Raw genomic sequence first — 25896 nt, 5'->3', positions numbered from 1 at the left:
CAGGATACGCAAAGCACACTACACACACATATATACGTAGCACACATCACAAACTTACACATTCGGCAGATACACACAACACTCACAGTACAACACACACCCACATTCACTACAACACACACCCAAAAACAGTACAATACACAAAACACACACTTAAACATTGCACAGATACACACAGCACACTACACACACACAGATTTATACATAGCACACCTTACGCACTTACACATAGGGCAGATACACACAATACACACACATAACATACCTCTAACAGCACAACACACACCCACATTCACCACACACACCCAAAAAACAGTACGACACACACAAAACACACACTTAAACATTGCACAGATACACAAAGACACAACACACACATACTGTATATACGTAGCACACCTCACACACTTACGCATTGGACAGATACATACAATACAACACACACAACCACATACACTACAACACACACACAAAAACAGTACAACACACACAAACACACAGAACACATAAAAAATTATTTGCCGTTTATTTAACCGTCTATACCGGCAAATAAAAACTGTACCTAATGTACCATTTCTACTTTGTTCCCCATATCCGTCTCTCCAGTCCTCCAGCCTGTCACTGCGCTCCCCGGCCACTTGCACTGAGAAATCTTTGTCCTGGCCAATGCACCCGTTGATCAATACAAAGTGGGTACACTGCACTCACCCTGTTAGTCAGTTGGATATCAGGCACTGCTCTGCCTTAAGGGTTTCCCAGACTCTTTTGGTTCATAGATAATGTTTGGTCGATGGGCATGAGCGCTGCATGCATTTGTTTGAATGTTATGAGTGTAAGAAGTTGAAGAATAAGACTGAGATGAAGATTTGTCACGTTATAGTGTACAATTTACTCAATAAATCATGAAAAAAATATGTGTACATAGAAGTACAGTACAATCAAGAAATTAAAGTAGGATTAAAAAATAAATTCTGATTCAAACTGATAATTGTTTGGATGGCGGTGGGTTGCGAAACAAATCTATAGGTGGAGGGGTTATGGATATTGTGGGCATAATTGGTGTTTGGTACACCTACAGGGGGTCCCCAGTTGATGAGAAATTCTCACTACAGTGTCACCGTAGGGGGATTTCCAATTGGGGTTGAGGTGGTCTTTTAGGGACCCCTTTACAATCCCGTTGGTCTCTTCTCCTGGAGCCTACTGTCTCCCTCAGTGATTGACTATCATTAAGGGAGACTGTAAGCTCAAGGAGAAGAGACCTACAGGATTGTAAAGGGTCCCTAAAAGACCACCTGGACCCCAATTGGGAATCCCCCTATGGTGACACTGTGACCGTGACACTGTAGTGAAAATCCCATCAATTGAGGGCCCCCCTGTAGGTGTAACAAACACCAATTATGCCCACAATATCCATACCCCCACCTATAGATTTGTTTCACAACCCACTCCCATCCAAACAATTATCAGTTTGAATCAGAACTTATTTTTTAATCCTACTTTCATTTCTTGATTGTACTTCTATCTACACTTACATTTTTTTCACGATTTATTGAGTAAATTGTACACTTTGTAACATGGCAATTCTTTTTCTCAGTCTTATTCTTCAACTTCTTAAACTCCAAACCTTATCAATGCATCCATTGATGATTGTGATGGCTGGATCAGTGGATTGGCCCGGCGGGTGTAGGGAAGAATTTGGCCCATTGCACCCATTCCCAGTGGTGCATTACAGTGGTGCGGATAGTGTGCGTCGCGTTATGACATCATGTGGCCAGGCCCGTGGACCTGCTCCCACACTCAGGGGCTGCCCCACTGTTTGGTAGAGATGCTCGGTGCATGTGCTTTACAGATCCCCAGACCTCAGAGACTGCTGCAGGCAGGTTCGGTGAGGGGAGTGGCAGTGGCAGGGAGCAGTGAATTTTTAATTAATTATGGCGCGGTAAGTAACGCCCACCCCGGACCCCACGCACTCAGCGCCTGTAATTACACACCCTAGAAACTGTACCATTGAAAGTATAGAAATTGAGGTGTGGACATGTCCCTTTCTGATTTTGTACCGATTTCTGACCCTCAGATGTTGGAGGATATGTCATACAGTAGGTGCTAAATCTCAGGAGTGGATGTGGAATTCATCAACACATACAAGTTTTCAACTCAGGAGCGTTGTGTTTTAAACAACAACACCACACCTGATTTCATTGCCGTCATTGAGTATCAATGCAAACACATTCTAACATTATGGTGGAATCTATAACAAATTACAATCTTAGGTCTTTGTCACAGCATACTGTAAGATGACATTTTTCAGCAATTTTGGAAATAAAGAAACCCCAAGGTTTTCCCGGGCAACGCCGGGCGGGTCAGCTAGTAAACAAATAAGGTACAGTAAAAGAGAACACAGTAAGTTACTATCTGGCAGATCATATGCAATAGGTAGCACTTAACCCCTGCAAACTGTCAAAATACCGACACAATCAAAATGCCAATATTTCAAGGTCAGAAAGTTGAGTTTTTCATGATTTTTTCTTTTTAACTGACTTTTTGTTACTTCACGATCCAAGTGGGCCTAGATTATAATAGTGTGCCGAGTGCAGCGATGCACCGTACCCTAAGCATGGTGAGCGCAGTAAGCGTGCCATTTTCAAACGCAGTCTGTAACTGGGCAGATGGAGCTGGTGCATTATCAGAGGCCACTTTACGTTCCCTTTTCTGCAGCCAAATGCACAACCCCATGAAGCTGACCAGTGCTGAAATACACTGTGCTGCCATTAATGTCACTCTAGAACATTTTTTCATTGTGCGGAGAAAGCACATCTTGCGATCCGAACTTGTCCATATGTGTAATCCCAGACACTCTGACACACAGCAATGTTTTATATGTCTCCCATTCACAGCAACCTTACACACACTCACTGTGACCCCCCCGCTATAGCTCACCTTGGCCCTTGTCCTGGAAGTTGGTCTTCCGCTGCAGAGTGGATGGCAGCTCATTGAGTCGTAGTGATAGCTGCCGTTTAAAGGGCGAGTTCTTCTGGCTCAGGGCAGGGAAGCCGCGGAAGGAGCCCTGTCGCACGAGCTGCTCCAGGGGCGCATGCCTGCGTGGGATTGCATGCTGGCTGCCTGCCTCCCCCTTCTCAGCTGGGACTGATACACCCTGCAGCACCGGAGAGTTCTCCGTCGGGGCTGGTAACACAGGGATGGGTGGTGGGGCCACGGACACTGCATTCAGTGGCTGATTCTGAGTCACTTCCGCTGGGAAACACAGATATTGTCACCAGGTTATTATGCCACATTACACATTCACTTCCTGGGGAAAATGTTTTATTTAGGGTTCTCAACTAAAATCCTCATGTACTCCAACAGGTCATGTTTTCATGATTTCTTCTAATCATGCTCAGGTAAAAGAGAAATGGTGAAAACATTACATGTTGGGGGTACTCTAGGATTGCATATGCAAACCCCTGATTTAAAATATAATGTGTATCTGATTATTATTATTATTTATAAGAAGCTGTTTGCGAGATCCGTCTTTTCTGATGGAAATCTGTACATGTGATAACTTTAGTGCAAACCTCCCCCCACCCTTTATGCAAGTGACAGAAGTGAGAGATTGGTAGAACCCACATTGCCACCCACTTCCTACACAATGAGTATAACATGTAGCAGTAACTTCACACTCCAGGGTTCCGTGGTCACACACATGTACAAGTATAACTAAGGCATGTATGATGGGCACCATATGAGAGCCATAAGGCAAGATGGAATTGTGTCAGTGGGCACATGGTAAACTGGCATCACAGTGACATAAGCTGGACAATAGGTGAGAGGACACTAGGTAAGCTGGCATCGCAATGTGTACATTGCATGGGAAGTGAGTGGGCACTAAGTAAATTGGCAGCGCAGTGAACATATAAAAGGCAACAGGTGAGAGGACCCCTTGTAGGCTGCCTGCAAACTGCATGTAGGATGGGCAACAGGTGAGTGGGCACTCAGTAAGCTGACAGTGTAATATACATAAGATGGGCAGTAGGTGACTGGGCACAGGGTAAACTGGCAGTGAGGTGTTACATAAGAGGGGTCACAGGTAGGAGGACACTGGGTAAACTTACTGTGCAGAGTATGCAAGATAGGCAACAGATGAGAGGGCACTCATTATGATGGCAGCACAGTGTACGCAGGATGGGCAGTAGATGAGTGTATATAAGTAAGCTGGCAGCACAGTGCGCAGGATGGGCAGTAGGTGAGTGGATATAAGTAAGCTAGCAGCACAGTGTGCATAGGATGGGCAGTAGGTGAGTGGATATAGGTAAGATGGCAGCACAGTGCGCAGGATGGGCAGTAGGTGAGTGGATATAGGTAAGATGGCAGCACAGTGTGCACAGGATGGGCAGTAGGTGAGTGGATATAAGTAAGCTGGCAGCACAGTGTGCGCAGGATGGGCAGTAGATGAGTGGATATAAGTAAGCTGGCAGCACAGTGCGCAGGATGGGCAGTAGGTGAGTGTATATAAATAAGCTGGCAGCCCAGTGCGTAGGATGGGCAGTAGGTGAGTGGATATAAGTAAGCTGGCAGCACAGTGTGCGCAGGATGGGCGGTAGGTGAGTGGATATAAGTAAGCTGGCAGCACAGTGTGCGCAGGATGGGCGGTAGGTGAGTGGATATAAGTAAGCTGGCAGCACAGTATGTAGGATGGGCAGTAGGTGAGTGAATATAAGTAAGCTGGCAGCACAGTGTGCGCAGGATGGGCAGTAGGTAAGTGGATATAAGTAAGCTGGCAGCACAGTGTGCGCAGGATGGGCAGTAGGTGAGTGGATATAGGTAAGATGGCAGCACAGTGTGCACAGGATGGGCAGTAGGTGAGTGTATATAAGTAAGCTGGCAGCCCAGTGCGTAGGATGGGCAGTAGGTGAGTGGATATAAGTAAGCTGGCAGCACCATGCGTAGGATGGGCAGTAGGTGAGTGGATATAAGTAAGCTGGCAGCACAGTGTGCGCAGGATGGGCAGTAGGTGAGTGGATATAAGTAAGCTGGCAGCACAATGTGCGCAGGATGGGCAGTAGGTGAGTGGATATAAGTAAGCTGGCAGCACAGTGTGCATAGGATGGGCAGTAGGTGAGTGGATATAAGCTGGCAGCACAGTGTGCGTAGGATGGGCAGTAGGTGAGTGGATATAAGTAAGCTGGCAGCATAGTGCGTAGGATGGGCAGTAGGTGAGTGGATATAAGTAAGCTGGCAGCACAGTGTGTGCAGGATGGGCAGTAGGTAAGTGGATATAAGTAAGCTGGCAGCATAGTGCGTAGGATGGGCAGTAGGTGAGTGGTTATAAGTAAGCTGGCAGCACAGTGTGCGCAGGATGGGCAGTAGGTAAGTGGATAGAAGTAAGCTGGCAGCATAGTGCGTAAGATGGGCAGTAGGTGAGTGGATATAAGTAAGCTGGCAGCACAGTGTGCGAGGGATGGGCAGTAGGTGAGTGGATATAAGTAAGATGGCAGCACAGTGTGCGTAGGATGGGCAGTAGGTAAGTGGATATAAGTAAGCTGGCAGCACAGTGTGTGCAGGATGGGCAGTAGGTGAGTGGATATAAGTAAGCTGGCAGCCCAGTGCGTAGGATGGGCAGTAGGTGAGTGGATATAAGTAAGCTGGCAGCACAGTGTGCGCAGCATGGGCAGTAGGTGAGTGGATAAAAGTAAGCTGGCAGCACAGTGTGCGCAGGATGTGTAGTAGGTGAGTGGATATAAGTAAGCTGGCAGCACAGTGCATAGGATGGCAGTAGGTGAGTGTATATGTAAGCTGGCAGCACAGTGTGCGCAGGATGGGCAGTAGGTGAGTGGATATAAGTAAGCTGGCAGCACAGTGTGCGCAGGATGGGCAGTAGGTGAGTGGATATAAGTAAGCTGGCAGCACAGTGTGTGTAGGATGGGCAGTAGGTGAGTGGATATAAGCTGGCAGCACAGTGTGCGTAGGATGGGCAGTAGGTGAGTGGATATAAGTAAGCTGGCAGCACAGTGTGCGCAGGATGGGCGGTAGGTGAGTGGATATAAGTAAGCTGGCAGCACAGTGTGCTCAGGATGGGCAGTAGGTGAGTGGATATAAGTAAGCTGGCAGCACAGTGTGTGCAGGATGGGCAGTAGGTGAGTGGATATAAGTAAGCTGGCAGCACAGTGTGCGTAGGATGGGCAGTAGGTGAGTGGATATAAGCTGGCAGCACAGTGTGCGTAGGATGGGCAGTAGGTGAGTGGATATAAGTAAGCTGGCAGCACAGTGTGCGCAGGATGGGCGGTAGGTGAGTGGATATAAGTAAGCTGGCAGCACAGTGTGTGCAGGATGGGCAGTAGGTGAGTGGATATAAGTAAGCTGGCAGCCCAGTGCGTAGGATGGGCAGTAGGTGAGTGGATATAAGTAAGCTGGCAGCACAGTGTGCGCAGGATGGGCAGTAGGTGAGTGGATATAGGTAAGATGGCAGCACAGTGTGCGTAGGATGGGCAGTAGGTGAGTGGATATAAGTAAGCTGGCAGCACAGTGTGCGTAGGATGGGCAGTAGGTGAGTGGATATAGGTAAGATGGCAGCACAGTGTGCGTAGGATGGGCAGTAGGTGAGTGGATATAAGCTGGCAGGACAGTGTGCGTAGGATGGGCAGTAGGTAAGTGGATATAAGTAAGCTGGCAGCACAGTGTGCGCAGGATGGGCGGTAGGTGAGTGTATATATGTAAGCTGGCAGCACAGTGCGTAGGATGGGCAGTAGGTGAGTGGATATAAGTAAGCTGGCAGCACAGTGTGCGTAGGATGGGCAGTAGGTAAGTGGATATAAGTAAGCTGGCAGCACAGTGTGCGCAGGATGTGTAGTAGGTGAGTGGATATAAGTAAGCTGGCAGCACAGTGTGCGCAGGATGGGCAGTAGGTGAGTGGATATAAGTAAGCTGGCAGCACAGTGTGCGCAGGATGGGCAGTAGGTGAGTGGATATAAGTAAGCTGGCAGCACAGTGTGCGTAGGATGGGCAGTAGGTGAGTGGATATAAGCTGGCAGCACAGTGTGCGTAGGATGGGGAGTAGGTGAGTGTATATAAGTAAGCTGGCAGCACAGTGTGCGCTGGATGGGCGGTAGGTGAGTGGATATAAAGGGATTTTTGTAAGAACTTACCGTTCGAATCCCTTTCTCTGATATGGTCCTGGTGACACAGCTCAACACTGGGATGTAGGAGGGTCCGAAGGAGCCAGGCACCTATCCTAAAGCTTTAGAGGGTAGGCTCCTCCCCTACTGCATCCCTGGACTCTTCAGTTCAACTTTCAAAGCCACTGGAATACATTAACTCAGTACAAACGCCTGCACATATTATACGCACATTTTATAACAGAAACTGTTAACTTTTAACCATTTTAACATGAACATCATGAAATTCTGGCATACTTACTGAGCGTAAGGGAGGGATCGCTGTGTCACCAGGACCATATCAGAGAAAGGGATTCGAACGGTAAGTTCTTACAAAAATCCCTTTTTCTCTTTCAATGGTCCTGGTGACACAGCTCAACACTGGGACGTTCCAGAGCCGGTCCTTTGGGAGGGTACGCTCAGGTCTGCAGCTCTCAGCACTGCTCGCCCGAATGATGCGTCCTCCGACGCGAACTCATGGAATCTATAGAATTTGGCAAATGTGTGAACAGATGACCAAGTGGCAGCTCTGCAAACCTGCTCCGCTGTGGCCCCATGTCGGACCGCCCAAGAGGTAGCAACTGACCTGGTGGTATGCGCATTAATTCTGGCCGGTACAGGCCTACCCACTTTGGTGTATGCAAAAGCTATCACAGATCGCAACCACCTAGCAATGGTCTGCTTAGATGCAGGCCAACCAATTTTATGTACGTCATACAATACCAATAAAGTGTCAGTCTTTCTAACACTCTTCACTCTGTCCACATATATGCGTAAGGCACGCACAACATCCAAAGTCTTCAACTTGTCCCTTTTCTTGGAACCCTCTGGGGGTTGAAACACAGGTAGAACTATCTCCTGATTTAAATGGAAGGCAGAGACTACCTTCGGTAAAAATTGGGGCACTGTTCTCAGAACAGCCCTGTCATCGTGAAAGATTAAGAAGGGAGATTTGCATGACAAGGCTCCCAACTCAGACACCCTCTTAGCAGATGCTACTGCTAACAAAAACACTAACTTCCACGTGAGAAACTTAAAGTCAGCCGACCTCAAAGGCTCAAAAGGTGCCTTCTGAAGGCAATCCAAAACCAGTGACAGGTCCCAAGGTGCTACTGGTTGCTTGTAAGGGGGTTTCAGTTTGGATACCCCTTGTAAAAAAGTTTGAATCTCCGGTAAAATGGCAATTCTTTTTTGAAAATAGATGGACAAGGCCGAAATCTGCACCTTCAACGACTGAAGACTTAGGCCCGAAGAAAATCCATCTTGTAAAAAATCCAACATTTTTGATAATTTGAAGTGAGATGTGTGAGCTTTTTGCCTCTCACACCATCTAATATAAGTCTTCCAGACTCTATAATAATTTGCAGAAGAAACAGCCTTTCTGGCTTTTATCATAGTCTGCACTACTGCGTCAGAAAATCCTTTCTTTTTCAAAATGGCGGTTTCAATAACCAAGCCGTCAAAATCAATCGATCGGAATCCAGATGATTGAATGGGCCTTGTCTTAACAGGTCTGGTCTCAGAGGTAGACGCCATGAATCCACTGATAACCTCTGAAGCCTCGAATACCAAGACCTCCTTGGCCAATCTGGGGCCACAAGGATCACCGGGACCTTCTGGTCCTGTACCCTCTTTAACAGTCTTGCTAACATCGGAATAGGAGGGAATGCATAAAGAAGATCTCCCTGCCAATGGGTAGTCATGGCATCCACTGCCTCTGCTAGCGGATCTCTCGTTCTGGCATAGAACCTGGGCACCTGATGGTTGAACCTGGATGCCATTAGGTCCAAATCCGGAGTTCCCCACATTGCAGTGATCTGGTGAAACACCTGAGGGTGTAGGCTCCATTCTCCTTCCTTGAGCTCCTCCCTGCTCAGGAAGTCTGCTTCTATATTCTCCACTCCTGGAATGAATATAGCCGATACTGCAGGAACATTCTGTTCCGCCCATAGAAAGATTCTGGACACCTCCCACATGGCCAATCTGCTGCGAGTACCTCCCTGGTGATTCAGATACGCCACAGCTGTGGCATTGTCGGTCTGAATCCTCAAGGGGGAGTTCCTTAACCTGTCTCCCGCCAAGGAAATCACTTTCCAGACAGCTCTCAGCTCCAAGATGTTTATTGGCAACGCTGATTCCTCTGCCGTCCACAGGCCCTGCAGCCTGAGATCCAGGGCTACTGCCCCCCAGCCCCTGAGACTGGCATCGGTAGTTACTATCAACCAGTCCCAGGTCTGTAATGACCGACCCCACTGAAGGGAATCTACCTCTGTCCACCATTTCAAGGAGTCCCGAGTGTCTGCGGACAGCACTATCAACTCCGTCTTCATGGTCAAAGTGTTTCCTGACCAGTCTGACAAAATGTTCCATTGGAATACTCGAGAGTGGAACCTGGCAAATTGAAGCGTTTCGAATGACGCCACCATTTTCCCCAGGAGTTTGAGGCACCTCCATACTGACAAGCTCGGAGCACTGAGGATCTCCTGAACTAGATTGACCAGGTCCCTGGCCTTTATCTCCGGGAGGAATACCCGATGGAGATGGGTATCCAGTATGACTCCCAAGAACTGGATCCTCTGTGATGGTACCAACTGAGATTTTTGTAAGTTTAAAATCCAGCCGTGAGCCTGCAAAAAACTGATGGCCTCTTTTAAATGACTTTGAAGCAGTGTTGCTGATTCTGCTTTGAACAGGAGATCGTCCAAATAGGGTATTACTGTGATTCCCCTGAGCCTCAGCACTGCCGCCATCACAGACATTATTTTTGTAAATACCCTTGGCGCGGTTGCTAGGCCAAAGGGTAACGCCCGGAACTGTAAATGCAGGTCTCCTATGGCAAATCTCAACAGCATCTGATGTTCCGGGTGAATGGGAACGTGCAGATATGCGTCCTGGACATCCATGGACGCCAGAAATTCTCCCTGGTCCAGACTCAGGAGTACAGTTCTCAAAGACTCCATTTTGAAATGGTCTACCCAAAGGTGAACATTTAAGAACTTCAAATTTAGTATTGGTCTGAAAGACCCGTCTGGTTTGGGCACCAGGAACAGCGTGGAGTAAAATCCTTTCTTCCACTCTGCCCTGGGAACCGGGACTACCACCCCTTTTTCCAAAAGGGAATGAGCCGCTCTCATAAGAGCTGTGCGCAGGAGCGCCTGCTTTGGTATGGGTGTGGGGATGAACCTCTTTGGAGGCCGCCCTCTGAAAGGGATTTTGTAACCCTGGGTAATAATCTCTAAGACCCAGGTATCCTGGTCTAGAGAAGCCCAAGCGTCTCTGAAGTGTGTAAGACGCCCCCCCCACCTTTATCCCTGCCGGGCTGATCCCCTGGCAGTCATGCGGAGGGTTTTTCCTCTCCTTTAGAGGCAGGCTTCTTATTGAAAGAGCCAAACTTGGACCTTTGGGATTTGCCCCTGGAGTTCTGGAACTTTCCCCTGAACGATTGTCCCCGAAAGGACGCACCACCTCTAGGGGAGGGCCGAAAGGACGGCCTAAAAGCAGCAAATCTGGATGACTGCTTTGTTGAGGAGGCCGGCAGAAACGTACTCTTGCCGCCTGTGGCTTGTTTTATAATCTCCTCAAGCTCAGAACCAAAAAGTAACTTTCCCTTGAAAGCTAACATTTCTAAGGCCTTTTTGGACTCATTGTCCGCTTCCCAGGCCTTAAGCCAGAGTACCCTCCTGGCATTTATGGAGACTGTGGATACTCTGGTAGCCATTTTAAGAGCTTCCTCCTCTGCTTCCACCGCATATTCTGCAGCGGCCTTAATCTTTTCTGCTACCAGCAAAGCACCGTGGTCAGCCTGCAGCATGGTGCATAGCTCACCAGCCCACTCTATAATGGCCTTAGAGACCCAGGCTGAAGCAATAAGGGGACGCAGGGTAAACCCCACCCCTTCAAAAATAGCCTTGAGGTTTCCCTCTAGCTTTTTATCCACAGCATCTTTAAAAGCTGCACCACCCTGTACAGGTAATACCGTAGCTTTTGATAAGCGTGCCACAGAAGCATCCACAACAGGCACCTTTTCCCAGAGTTCAGAATGAGACTCCGGCATGGGGTACAGACTAAGGAATCTTTTAGGCATCTGTAGCCTCTTATCTGGGGTTTTCCAAGCCCCTTCCAATAGTTCCTGTAACCCCTCATCTGAGGGAAAAGTAACAGCCTCCTTTCGCTGTCGCTTAAAAACACCCTTAACAGGGGTCTTATCCTCAACAGACAGTTTTAACGCCTGTTTTACAGCCACAATAAGATCCTCTATACCAGCAGCAGAGGTCTCTTCAAAATCATCACCCTGGTCCCAGGGTGTGTCAGTATACTCTCCTTCCTCTTCCTCTAACACATTAGGCATAGCATAAGACCTTTTAGGGGTCCCTGTAACCTCATCCATTTTGTCCAGTATTTCACTGAATCTGTTGATCCCCTTAGCAGTATCCTGCATCACCTGAATAAGTGCAGGATCTGCCTGGGTAAGAGGTAAGGAGCCAGACGACTGCTGAGATGATGGCATAGGTCTCTGTGATTCTACCAGCACATCACTCTGCCTGTCCAGAAGCTGCACCAAAGCGTTTACCGACCTGCCTAGGGCACTGGCCCACGCAGGTTCACTCTGCTCTCCCCTATGGTGTTCACTGCCCATGGGTCTCACATCAGCGCAAGTAATACATAAGCCCCCCTTGGCCATCTGCTCAGGGACAAACTTTTGTGTGCAAACATTGCACGCGCTCAGTGCACTAAGGACTCCCTCCCCCAAAACCACAGCCTGATGCTCAGACATGATGCAAGTGAAGCGTATATATATATATCTCAATATACACAGTGCAAACAATTGTACAAGCGTTTATACAAAGTCAATGCACCCAATCACTTAGCTGTCTGTAGGTTTCAACTGCGGGGAAGCGATGCCCAGGAAATCCAAGTCACTCTGCCAGGATCAATAAGCCAGCTCAGCTCCGCTGCAAGCGTTCTGAAAGGCGCCAAAGTCAGAGTGAAGGAAGAGACCAAAGTCCCTGCTGCTGCGGGGTCCGTGACCTTTTGGCGCCAACCACCCCCAGCTAGCCGCTCCTTAGGTAGGATTTCCTTGTTCCAGTATCTCCCCCTCAAATGGGGACCACTTGGAACATGCCTGTCACAGCGCTGCTGTCCTCTCAGTCAGGAGCTCAGCGTGTAAGCTCCGCATAAAATGGCCGCCGCCATCACGGAGCGCCTGTCCCCCATGATCCCCACCTAAACGTGGAGCCGGTTTCAGGCTACTCCGGAGCCCAGGCAGCCTCTTAATAGAGGCTGTAAGCGCAGCACAGGGAGACCAGACAGAGTCTACCCTGTGCACAGAGAGCTGACAGGACGCGCTTCTGTCAGCTCCTGCTGCGCTAGCAGTGTGAGGATTCACTATGAAAATCCTCACACTGTGCCTACCTAGCTAGGGTAATAGTTAATAAAATAATAAAAATCCCCTAACTACTCTAATTCTTCGGCTGCTCCTGCAGCCCTTTAGAATAGCACCCACTCCAGTGGGCACCTAACACGAACTGGAGAGTCCAGGGATGCAGTAGGGGAGGAGCCTACCCTCTAAAGCTTTAGGATAGGTGCCTGGCTCCTTCGGACCCTCCTACATCCCAGTGTTGAGCTGTGTCACCAGGACCATTGAAAGAGAAAAGTAAGCTGGCAGCATAGTGCATAGGATGGGCAGTAGGTAAGTGGATATAAGTAAGCTGGCAGCACAGTGTGCGTAGGATGGGCAGTAGGTGAGTGGATATAAGTAAGCTGGCAGCATAGTGCGTAGGATGGGCAGTAGGTGAGTGGATATAAGTAAGCTGGCAGCACAGTGTGCGCAGGATGGGCAGTAGGTGAGTGGCTATAAGTAAGCTGGCAGCACAGTGTGCGTAGGATGGGCAGTAGGTAAGTGGATATAAGTAAGCTGGCAGCACAGTGTGTGCAGGATGGGCAGTAGGTGAGTGGATATAAGTAAGCTGGCAGCCCAGTGCGTAGGATGGGCAGTAGGTGAGTGGATATAAGTAAGCTGGCAGCACAGTGTGCGCAGGATGGACAGTAGGTGAGTGGATATAGGTAAGATGGCAGCACAGTGTGCGTAGGATGGGCAGTAGGTGAGTGGATATAAGTAAGCTGGCAGCACAGTGTGCGCAGGATGGGCGGTAGGTGAGTGGATATAAGTAAGCTGGCAGCACAGTGTGTGCAGGATGGGCAGTAGGTGAGTGGATATAAGTAAGCTGGCAGCCCAGTGCGTAGGATGGGCAGTAGGTGAGTGGATATAAGTAAGCTGGCAGCACAGTGTGCGCAGGATGGGCAGTAGGTGAGTGGATATAGGTAAGATGGCAGCACAGTGTGCGTAGGATGGGCAGTAGGTGAGTGGATATAAGTAAGCTGGCAGCACAGTGTGCGTAGGATGGGCAGTAGGTGAGTGGATATAGGTAAGATGGCAGCACAGTGTGCGTAGGATGGGCAGTAGGTGAGTGGATATAAGCTGGCAGCACAGTGTGCGTAGGATGGGCAGTAGGTGAGTGGATATAAGTAAGCTGGCAGCACAGTGTGCGTAGGATGGGCAGTAGGTAAGTGGATATAAGTAAGCTGGCAGCACAGTGTGCGCAGCATGTGTAGTAGGTGAGTGGATATAAGTAAGCTGGCAGCACAGTGTGCGCAGGATGGGCAGTAGGTGAGTGGATATAAGTAAGCTGGCAGCACAGTGTGCGCAGGATGGGCAGTAGGTGAGTGGATATAAGTAAGCTGGCAGCACAGTGTGCGCAGGATGGGCGGTAGGTGAGTGGATATAAGTAAGCTGGCAGCACAGTGTGCTCAGGATGGGCAGTAGGTGAGTGGATATAAGTAAGCTGGCAGCACAGTGTGTGCAGGATGGGCAGTAGGTGAGTGGATATAAGTAAGCTGGCAGCACAGTGTGCGTAGGATGGGCAGTAGGTGAGTGGATATAAGCTGGCAGCACAGTGTGCGTAGGATGGGCAGTAGGTGAGTGGATATAAGTAAGCTGGCAGCACAGTGTGCGCAGGATGGGCGGTAGGTGAGTGGATATAAGTAAGCTGGCAGCACAGTGTGTGCAGGATGGGCAGTAGGTGAGTGGATATAAGTAAGCTGGCAGCCCAGTGCGTAGGATGGGCAGTAGGTGAGTGGATATAAGTAAGCTGGCAGCACAGTGTGCGCAGGATGGGCAGTAGGTGAGTGGATATAGGTAAGATGGCAGCACAGTGTGCGTAGGATGGGCAGTAGGTGAGTGGATATAAGTAAGCTGGCAGCACAGTGTGCGTAGGATGGGCAGTAGGTGAGTGGATATAGGTAAGATGGCAGCACAGTGTGCGTAGGATGGGCAGTAGGTGAGTGGATATAAGCTGGCAGGACAGTGTGCGTAGGATGGGCAGTAGGTAAGTGGATATAAGTAAGCTGGCAGCACAGTGTGCGCAGGATGGGCGGTAGGTGAGTGTATATATGTAAGCTGGCAGCACAGTGCGTAGGATGGGCAGTAGGTGAGTGGATATAAGTAAGCTGGCAGCACAGTGTGCGTAGGATGGGCAGTAGGTAAGTGGATATAAGTAAGCTGGCAGCACAGTGTGCGCAGGATGTGTAGTAGGTGAGTGGATATAAGTAAGCTGGCAGCACAGTGTGCGCAGGATGGGCAGTAGGTGAGTGGATATAAGTAAGCTGGCAGCACAGTGTGCGCAGGATGGGCAGTAGGTGAGTGGATATAAGTAAGCTGGCAGCACAGTGTGCGTAGGATGGGCAGTAGGTGAGTGGATATAAGCTGGCAGCACAGTGTGCGTAGGATGGGGAGTAGGTGAGTGTATATAAGTAAGCTGGCAGCACAGTGTGCGCTGGATGGGCGGTAGGTGAGTGGATATAAAGGGATTTTTGTAAGAACTTACCGTTCGAATCCCTTTCTCTGATATGGTCCTGGTGACACAGCTCAACACTGGGATGTAGGAGGGTCCGAAGGAGCCAGGCACCTATCCTAAAGCTTTAGAGGGTAGGCTCCTCCCCTACTGCATCCCTGGACTCTTCAGTTCAACTTTCAAAGCCACTGGAATACATTAACTCAGTACAAACGCCTGCACATATTATACGCACATTTTATAACAGAAACTGTTAACTTTTAACCATTTTAACATGAACATCATGAAATTCTGGCATACTTACTGAGCGTAAGGGAGGGATCGCTGTGTCACCAGGACCATATCAGAGAAAGGGATTCGAACGGTAAGTTCTTACAAAAATCCCTTTTTCTCTTTCAATGGTCCTGGTGACACAGCTCAACACTGGGACGTTCCAGAGCCGGTCCTTTGGGAGGGTACGCTCAGGTCTGCAGCTCTCAGCACTGCTCGCCCGAATGATGCGTCCTCCGACGCGAACTCATGGAATCTATAGAATTTGGCAAATGTGTGAACAGATGACCAAGTGGCAGCTCTGCAAACCTGCTCCGCTGTGGCCCCATGTCGGACCGCCCAAGAGGTAGCAACTGACCTGGTGGTATGCGCATTAATTCTGGCCGGTACAGGCCTACCCACTTTGGTGTATGCAAAAGCTATCACAGATCGCAACCACCTAGCAATGGTCTGCTTAGATGCAGGCCAACCAATTTTATGTACGTCATACAATACCAATAAAGTGTCAGTCTTTCTAACACTCTTCACTCTGTCCACATATATGCGTAAGGCACGCACAACATCCAAAGTCTTCAACTTGTCCCTTTTCTTGGAACCCTCTGGGGGTTGAAACACAGGTAGAACTATCTCCTGATTTAAATGGAAGGCAGAGACTACCTTCGGTAAAAATTGGGGCACTGTTCTCAGAACAGCCCTGTCATCGTGAAAGATTAAGAAGGGAGATTTGCATGACAAGGCTCCCAACTCAGACACCCTCTTAGCAGATGCTACTGCTAACAAAAACACTAACTTCCACGTGAGAAACTTAAAGTCAGCCGACCTCAAAGGCTCAAAAGGTGCCTTCTGAAGGCAATCCAAAACCAGTGACAGGTCCCAAGGTGCTACTGGTTGCTTGTAAGGGGGTTTCAGTTTGGATACCCCTTGTAAAAAAGTTTGAATCTCCGGTAAAATGGCAATTCTTTTTTGAAAATAGATGGACAAGGCCGAAATCTGCACCTTCAACGACTGAAGACTTAGGCCCGAAGAAAATCCATCTTGTAAAAAATCCAACATTTTTGATAATTTGAAGTGAGATGTGTGAGCTTTTTGCCTCTCACACCATCTAATATAAGTCTTCCAGACTCTATAATAATTTGCAGAAGAAACAGCCTTTCTGGCTTTTATCATAGTCTGCACTACTGCGTCAGAAAATCCTTTCTTTTTCAAAATGGCGGTTTCAATAACCAAGCCGTCAAAATCAATCGATCGGAATCCAGATGATTGAATGGGCCTTGTCTTAACAGGTCTGGTCTCAGAGGTAGACGCCATGAATCCACTGATAACCTCTGAAGCCTCGAATACCAAGACCTCCTTGGCCAATCTGGGGCCACAAGGATCACCGGGACCTTCTGGTCCTGTACCCTCTTTAACAGTCTTGCTAACATCGGAATAGGAGGGAATGCATAAAGAAGATCTCCCTGCCAATGGGTAGTCATGGCATCCACTGCCTCTGCTAGCGGATCTCTCGTTCTGGCATAGAACCTGGGCACCTGATGGTTGAACCTGGATGCCATTAGGTCCAAATCCGGAGTTCCCCACATTGCAGTGATCTGGTGAAACACCTGAGGGTGTAGGCTCCATTCTCCTTCCTTGAGCTCCTCCCTGCTCAGGAAGTCTGCTTCTATATTCTCCACTCCTGGAATGAATATAGCCGATACTGCAGGAACATTCTGTTCCGCCCATAGAAAGATTCTGGACACCTCCCACATGGCCAATCTGCTGCGAGTACCTCCCTGGTGATTCAGATACGCCACAGCTGTGGCATTGTCGGTCTGAATCCTCAAGGGGGAGTTCCTTAACCTGTCTCCCGCCAAGGAAATCACTTTCCAGACAGCTCTCAGCTCCAAGATGTTTATTGGCAACGCTGATTCCTCTGCCGTCCACAGGCCCTGCAGCCTGAGATCCAGGGCTACTGCCCCCCAGCCCCTGAGACTGGCATCGGTAGTTACTATCAACCAGTCCCAGGTCTGTAATGACCGACCCCACTGAAGGGAATCTACCTCTGTCCACCATTTCAAGGAGTCCCGAGTGTCTGCGGACAGCACTATCAACTCCGTCTTCATGGTCAAAGTGTTTCCTGACCAGTCTGACAAAATGTTCCATTGGAATACTCGAGAGTGGAACCTGGCAAATTGAAGCGTTTCGAATGACGCCACCATTTTCCCCAGGAGTTTGAGGCACCTCCATACTGACAAGCTCGGAGCACTGAGGATCTCCTGAACTAGATTGACCAGGTCCCTGGCCTTTATCTCCGGGAGGAATACCCGATGGAGATGGGTATCCAGTATGACTCCCAAGAACTGGATCCTCTGTGATGGTACCAACTGAGATTTTTGTAAGTTTAAAATCCAGCCGTGAGCCTGCAAAAAACTGATGGCCTCTTTTAAATGACTTTGAAGCAGTGTTGCTGATTCTGCTTTGAACAGGAGATCGTCCAAATAGGGTATTACTGTGATTCCCCTGAGCCTCAGCACTGCCGCCATCACAGACATTATTTTTGTAAATACCCTTGGCGCGGTTGCTAGGCCAAAGGGTAACGCCCGGAACTGTAAATGCAGGTCTCCTATGGCAAATCTCAACAGCATCTGATGTTCCGGGTGAATGGGAACGTGCAGATATGCGTCCTGGACATCCATGGACGCCAGAAATTCTCCCTGGTCCAGACTCAGGAGTACAGTTCTCAAAGACTCCATTTTGAAATGGTCTACCCAAAGGTGAACATTTAAGAACTTCAAATTTAGTATTGGTCTGAAAGACCCGTCTGGTTTGGGCACCAGGAACAGCGTGGAGTAAAATCCTTTCTTCCACTCTGCCCTGGGAACCGGGACTACCACCCCTTTTTCCAAAAGGGAATGAGCCGCTCTCATAAGAGCTGTGCGCAGGAGCGCCTGCTTTGGTATGGGTGTGGGGATGAACCTCTTTGGAGGCCGCCCTCTGAAAGGGATTTTGTAACCCTGGGTAATAATCTCTAAGACCCAGGTATCCTGGTCTAGAGAAGCCCAAGCGTCTCTGAAGTGTGTAAGACGCCCCCCCCACCTTTATCCCTGCCGGGCTGATCCCCTGGCAGTCATGCGGAGGGTTTTTCCTCTCCTTTAGAGGCAGGCTTCTTATTGAAAGAGCCAAACTTGGACCTTTGGGATTTGCCCCTGGAGTTCTGGAACTTTCCCCTGAACGATTGTCCCCGAAAGGACGCACCACCTCTAGGGGAGGGCCGAAAGGACGGCCTAAAAGCAGCAAATCTGGATGACTGCTTTGTTGAGGAGGCCGGCAGAAACGTACTCTTGCCGCCTGTGGCTTGTTTTATAATCTCCTCAAGCTCAGAACCAAAAAGTAACTTTCCCTTGAAAGCTAACATTTCTAAGGCCTTTTTGGACTCATTGTCCGCTTCCCAGGCCTTAAGCCAGAGTACCCTCCTGGCATTTATGGAGACTGTGGATACTCTGGTAGCCATTTTAAGAGCTTCCTCCTCTGCTTCCACCGCATATTCTGCAGCGGCCTTAATCTTTTCTGCTACCAGCAAAGCACCGTGGTCAGCCTGCAGCATGGTGCATAGCTCACCAGCCCACTCTATAATGGCCTTAGAGACCCAGGCTGAAGCAATAAGGGGACGCAGGGTAAACCCCACCCCTTCAAAAATAGCCTTGAGGTTTCCCTCTAGCTTTTTATCCACAGCATCTTTAAAAGCTGCACCACCCTGTACAGGTAATACCGTAGCTTTTGATAAGCGTGCCACAGAAGCATCCACAACAGGCACCTTTTCCCAGAGTTCAGAATGAGACTCCGGCATGGGGTACAGACTAAGGAATCTTTTAGGCATCTGTAGCCTCTTATCTGGGGTTTTCCAAGCCCCTTCCAATAGTTCCTGTAACCCCTCATCTGAGGGAAAAGTAACAGCCTCCTTTCGCTGTCGCTTAAAAACACCCTTAACAGGGGTCTTATCCTCAACAGACAGTTTTAACGCCTGTTTTACAGCCACAATAAGATCCTCTATACCAGCAGCAGAGGTCTCTTCAAAATCATCACCCTGGTCCCAGGGTGTGTCAGTATACTCTCCTTCCTCTTCCTCTAACACATTAGGCATAGCATAAGACCTTTTAGGGGTCCCTGTAACCTCATCCATTTTGTCCAGTATTTCACTGAATCTGTTGATCCCCTTAGCAGTATCCTGCATCACCTGAATAAGTGCAGGATCTGCCTGGGTAAGAGGTAAGGAGCCAGACGACTGCTGAGATGATGGCATAGGTCTCTGTGATTCTACCAGCACATCACTCTGCCTGTCCAGAAGCTGCACCAAAGCGTTTACCGACCTGCCTAGGGCACTGGCCCACGCAGGTTCACTCTGCTCTCCCCTATGGTGTTCACTGCCCATGGGTCTCACATCAGCGCAAGTAATACATAAGCCCCCCTTGGCCATCTGCTCAGGGACAAACTTTTGTGTGCAAACATTGCACGCGCTCAGTGCACTAAGGACTCCCTCCCCCAAAACCACAGCCTGATGCTCAGACATGATGCAAGTGAAGCGTATATATATATATCTCAATATACACAGTGCAAACAATTGTACAAGCGTTTATACAAAGTCAATGCACCCAATCACTTAGCTGTCTGTAGGTTTCAACTGCGGGGAAGCGATGCCCAGGAAATCCAAGTCACTCTGCCAGGATCAATAAGCCAGCTCAGCTCCGCTGCAAGCGTTCTGAAAGGCGCCAAAGTCAGAGTGAAGGAAGAGACCAAAGTCCCTGCTGCTGCGGGGTCCGTGACCTTTTGGCGCCAACCACCCCCAGCTAGCCGCTCCTTAGGTAGGATTTCCTTGTTCCAGTATCTCCCCCTCAAATGGGGACCACTTGGAACATGCCTGTCACAGCGCTGCTGTCCTCTCAGTCAGGAGCTCAGCGTGTAAGCTCCGCATAAAATGGCCGCCGCCATCACGGAGCGCCTGTCCCCCATGATCCCCACCTAAACGTGGAGCCGGTTTCAGGCTACTCCGGAGCCCAGGCAGCCTCTTAATAGAGGCTGTAAGCGCAGCACAGGGAGACCAGACAGAGTCTACCCTGTGCACAGAGAGCTGACAGGACGCGCTTCTGTCAGCTCCTGCTGCGCTAGCAGTGTGAGGATTCACTATGAAAATCCTCACACTGTGCCTACCTAGCTAGGGTAATAGTTAATAAAATAATAAAAATCCCCTAACTACTCTAATTCTTCGGCTGCTCCTGCAGCCCTTTAGAATAGCACCCACTCCAGTGGGCACCTAACACGAACTGGAGAGTCCAGGGATGCAGTAGGGGAGGAGCCTACCCTCTAAAGCTTTAGGATAGGTGCCTGGCTCCTTCGGACCCTCCTACATCCCAGTGTTGAGCTGTGTCACCAGGACCATTGAAAGAGAAAAGTAAGCTGGCAGCATAGTGCATAGGATGGGCAGTAGGTAAGTGGATATAAGTAAGCTGGCAGCACAGTGTGCGTAGGATGGGCAGTAGGTGAGTGGATATAAGTAAGCTGGCAGCATAGTGCGTAGGATGGGCAGTAGGTGAGTGGATATAAGTAAGCTGGCAGCACAGTGTGCGCAGGATGGGCAGTAGGTGAGTGGCTATAAGTAAGCTGGCAGCACAGTGTGCGTAGGATGGGCAGTAGGTAAGTGGATATAAGTAAGCTGGCAGCACAGTGTGTGCAGGATGGGCAGTAGGTGAGTGGATATAAGTAAGCTGGCAGCCCAGTGCGTAGGATGGGCAGTAGGTGAGTGGATATAAGTAAGCTGGCAGCACAGTGTGCGCAGGATGGACAGTAGGTGAGTGGATATAGGTAAGATGGCAGCACAGTGTGCGTAGGATGGGCAGTAGGTGAGTGGATATAAGTAAGCTGGCAGCACAGTGTGCGCAGGATGGGCGGTAGGTGAGTGGATATAAGTAAGCTGGCAGCACAGTGTGTGCAGGATGGGCAGTAGGTGAGTGGATATAAGTAAGCTGGCAGCCCAGTGCGTAGGATGGGCAGTAGGTGAGTGGATATAAGTAAGCTGGCAGCACAGTGTGCGCAGGATGGGCAGTAGGTGAGTGGATATAGGTAAGATGGCAGCACAGTGTGCGTAGGATGGGCAGTAGGTGAGTGGATATAAGTAAGCTGGCAGCACAGTGTGCGTAGGATGGGCAGTAGGTGAGTGGATATAGGTAAGATGGCAGCACAGTGTGCGTAGGATGGGCAGTAGGTGAGTGGATATAAGCTGGCAGCACAGTGTGCGTAGGATGGGCAGTAGGTGAGTGGATATAAGTAAGCTGGCAGCACAGTGTGCGTAGGATGGGCAGTAGGTAAGTGGATATAAGTAAGCTGGCAGCACAGTGTGCGCAGCATGTGTAGTAGGTGAGTGGATATAAGTAAGCTGGCAGCACAGTGTGCGCAGGATGGGCAGTAGGTGAGTGGATATAAGTAAGCTGGCAGCACAGTGTGCGCAGGATGGGCAGTAGGTGAGTGGATATAAGTAAGCTGGCAGCACAGTGTGCGTAGGATGGGCAGTAGGTGAGTGGATATAAGCTGGCAGCACAGTGTGCGTAGGATGGGGAGTAGGTGAGTGGACATAAGTAAGCTGGCAGCACAGTGTGCGCTGGATGGGCGGTAGGTGAGTGGATATAAGTAAGCTGGCAGCATAGTGCATAGGATGGGCAGTAGGTAAGTGGATATAAGTAAGCTGGCAGCACAGTGTGCGTAGGATGGGCAGTAGGTGAGTGGATATAAGTAAGCTGGCAGCATAGTGCGTAGGATGGGCAGTAGGTGAGTGGATATAAGTAAGCTGGCAGCACAGTGTGCGCAGGATGGGCAGTAGGTGAGTGGCTATAAGTAAGCTGGCAGCACAGTGTGCGTAGGATGGGCAGTAGGTAAGTGGATATAAGTAAGCTGGCAGCACAGTGTGTGCAGGATGGGCAGTAGGTGAGTGGATATAAGTAAGCTGGCAGCCCAGTGCATAGGATGGGCAGTAGGTGAGTGGATATAAGTAAGCTGGCAGCACAGTGTGCGCAGGATGGGCAGTAGGTGAGTGGATATAGGTAAGATGGCAGCACAGTGTGCGTAGGATGGGCAGTAGGTGAGTGGATATAAGTAAGCTGGAAGCACAGTGTGCGTAGGATGGGCAGTAGGTGAGTGGATATAGGTAAGATGGCAGCACAGTGTGCGTAGGATGGGCAGTAGGTGAGTGGATATAAGCTGGCAGCACAGTGTGCGTAGAATGGGCAGTAGGTAAGTGGATATAAGTAAGCTGGCAGCACAGTGTGCACAGGATGGGCGGTAGGTGAGTGGATATAAGTAAGCTGGCAGCACAGTGTGCGCAGGATGGGCAGTAGGTGAGTGGATATAAGTAAGCTGGCAGCACAGTGTGCGCAGGATGGGCAGTAGGTGAGTGGATATAAGTAAGCTGGCAGCACAGTGTGCGCAGGATGGGCAGTAGGTGAGTGGATATAAGTAAGCTGGCAGCACAGTGTGCGTAGGATGGGCAGTAGGTGAGTGGATATAAGCTGGCAGCACAGTGTGCGTAGGATGGGCAGTAGGTGAGTGGATATAAGTAAGCTGGCAGCACAGTGTGCGCAGGATGGGCGGTAGGTGAGTGGATATAAGTAAGCTGGCAGCATAGTGCGTAGGATGGGCAGTAGGTGAGTGGATATAAGTAAGCTGGCAGCACAGTGTGCGCAGGATGGGCAGTAGGTGAGTGGCTATAAGTAAGCTGGCAGCACAGTGTGCGTAGGATGGGCAGTAGGTAAGTGGATATAAGTAAGCTGGCAGCACAGTGTGTGCAGGATGGGCAGTAGGTGAGTGGATATAAGTAAGCTGGCAGCCCAGTGCGTAGGATGGGCAGTAGGTGAGTGGATATAAGTAAGCTGGCAGCACAGTGTGCGCAGGATGGGCGGTAGGTGAGTGGATATAAGTAAGCTGGCAGCACAGTGTGCGTAGGATGGGCAGTAGGTAAGTGGATATAAGTAAGCTGGCAGCACAGTGTGCGTAGGATGGGCAGTAGGTAAGTGGATATAAGTAAGCTGGCAGCACAGTGTGCGCAGGATGTGTAGTAGGTGAGTGGATATAAGTAAGCTGGCAGCACAGTGTGCGCAGGATGGGCAGTAGGTGAGTGGATATAAGTAAGCTGGCAGCACAGTGTGCGTAGGATGGGCAGTAGGTGAGTGGATATAAGCTGGCAGCACAGTGTGCGTAGGATGGGCAGTAGGTGAGTGGATATAAGTAAGCTGGCAGCACAGTGTGCGCAGGATGGGCGGTAGGTGAGTGGATATAAGAAAGCTGACAGCATAGTGCATAGGATGGGCAGTAGGTAAGTGGATATAAGTAAGCTGGCAGCACAGTGTGCGCAGGATGGGCAGTAGGTAAGTGGATATAAGTAAGCTGGCAGCACAGTGTGCGCAGGATGGGCAGTAGGTAAGTGGATATAAGTAAGCTGGCAGCACAGTGTGCGCAGGATGGTCAGTAGATAAGTGGATATAAGTAAGCTTGCAGCACAGTGTGCGCAGGATGGGCAGTAGGTAAGTGGATATAAGTAAGCTGGCAGCACAGTGCGTAGGATGGGCAGTAGGTGAGTGGCTATAAGTAAGCTGGCAGCACAGTGTGCGTAGGATGGGCAGTAGGTAAGTGGATATAAGTAAGCTGGCAGCACAGTGTGCGCAGGATGGGCAGTAGGTAAGTGGATTTAAGTAAGCTGGCAGCACAGTGTGCGCAGGATGGGCAGTAGGTAAGTGGATATAAGTAAGCTGGCAGCACAGTGCGTAGGATGGGCAGTAGGTGAGTGGATATAAGTAAGCTGGCAGCACAGTGTGAGTAGGATGGGCAGTAGGTGAGTGGATATAGGTAAGATGGCAGCACAGTGTGCGCAGGATGGGCAGTAGGTAAGTGGATATAAGTAAGCTGGCAGCACAGTGTGTGCAGGATGGGCAGTAGGTAAGTGGATATAGGTAAGATGGCAGCACAGTGTGCGCAGGATGGGCAGTAGGTGAGTGTATATAAGTAAGCTGGCAGCACAGTGTGCGTAGGATGGGCAGTAGGTGAGTGGATATAGGTAAGATGGCAGCACAGTGTGCGCAGGATGGGCAGTAGGTGGCAGCATAGTGCTTGTGGTGTTGCCAAGTGTATAAATAAAAGTAATAAAGCTGCATATGGAACACAAGTTATACCAGGCACACCATACCAGTCACCATACACCATACATGCCTTTACACAAGTTATATCACAGAGCAAGGGATAAAATCCTGCACCATGACTCTGCCTATTCAAACTTACCTTTCTTTTTTTCCTGAACTTGCCGCACAACCTCCTCTCGCTCGGCCTGCTGGGATGCAGAGGTGACGCGGAACGATCCCTCACGAGCAAAGCTGGTACGGCTGGCATCAAAGGACGCAGTAACTCCGCACTCCTTTTCCCGCTTCTGCTTCCATTCCAGACAGGCAGCGAACGCACAGCCCACAGCGTGACTCAGGCGCTCCCCCTGGAGGCAGAAGTAGGTGGGTTAGATACAATATTCACTATAAAGCCATGTGATCACTACCATTACTTAAGTGACTGGGTGCCACCTCTTCCTGGTATCTAGTGCACAGTATCTGTAATGACACAGAGTGCTCTATACCAAATACTATAACATCAGTGGCGAAACTACGGTAAGGCAGCCCCAGCTGTCGCTTGGGGGAACAAGTGGCAGCGGGGTCTATGTGGGTGCCAGCACCCGCTCGGAGCACTGACATGCTGCTGCCTGCCGCTGCCCACTGACCGAGCACCGGAGGTGAGTCAGCCGCAGCGTGGGTGCAGCCATGGCAGAGGCGACAAATACCCCTACTGATTCAATTGACTGTACACAGAGCCGGCTATTGGCTACTGTGTACAGAATGGGCAGGCGGATGGGCGTGCTAGGGCGGCATGGGATGCGTCAGAGCCAAGGGAAGCAGCAGTGTCTGCTGGTTTTCTGCTTCAGCTTCTCCGTTATGTGCATGATGACATCACATCACATGCTGGGGAAACACGCTGGAGAGGAGCCCGGGGCGGGGGAGGACGCCACAAACTTTTTGGCAGGGGGGAGCAAAATGTATAGTTACGCCACTGTATAACATAATGCAACAGATGAATGTTTGGATATAGTTCTATGTAACTATGAATTCCAATGCTGTACTCACTGAGTCTTTCAGGGCCATGAAGCAGTGACAGATCCAGCGCCGAGTAGTCCCGTCTCGACATATATATGAGAACGCTTTGTCAAAGTTGCGGTCTGGAGCACAGAATGAAACTTTCTCTATGGTCTGGTCCACTATGAGGTCCTGTAAGAGGATGAGAATGTTTGGTCATCAATAAATGGGTTCAGACACCAGTCACCCTATTCACATTTGACCTCCTGCCTAATTTGTGCCTCAGTTAGAAACTGGTTGTAAAATATATAACATCTCAAATATTCTTTAAACGTTTCCAGACTTGGATGAAGCAGGAAACAGACTTGGAGAAAAGTAACATAAAACGGTCAGCCTGGTGCCCCACGTCACCTGGTGCGAGATCGCCTGGTGCCCCATGTCACCTGGTGCGAGATCGCCTAGTGCCTCATGTCACCAGGTGCGAGATCGCCTAGTGCCCCA

General features: G+C 49.6%; 1 protein-coding gene across 4 annotated transcripts in view; it reads right to left on the bottom strand.

Moving 5' to 3' along the window:
• Positions 1–25896, bottom strand: part of NUMBL (NUMB like endocytic adaptor protein) — a 109491-nt gene that overhangs the window by 15393 nt on the left and 68202 nt on the right. For all 4 annotated transcript variants that reach the window (XM_083159709.1, XM_083159711.1, XM_083159712.1 and 1 more), the window contains 3 exons: positions 25447–25587; positions 24563–24767; positions 2938–3252 (listed from right to left, as the gene is read on the bottom strand). In XM_083159709.1, coding sequence (XP_083015835.1) covers positions 2938–3252; positions 24563–24767; positions 25447–25587 — 661 coding nt within the window. The remainder of the gene's footprint in view (positions 1–2937; positions 3253–24562; positions 24768–25446; positions 25588–25896) is intronic.

This window comes from Crinia signifera, chromosome 9 (genome assembly GCF_055691185.1).
Source record: "Crinia signifera chromosome 9, ASM5569118v1, whole genome shotgun sequence".
In the NCBI taxonomy this organism is placed as follows: Eukaryota; Metazoa; Chordata; class Amphibia; order Anura; family Myobatrachidae; genus Crinia; species Crinia signifera.
The sequence above is the reverse complement of the archived record's forward strand: the minus strand, read 5'-3'. Positions and strand labels throughout refer to the sequence as shown.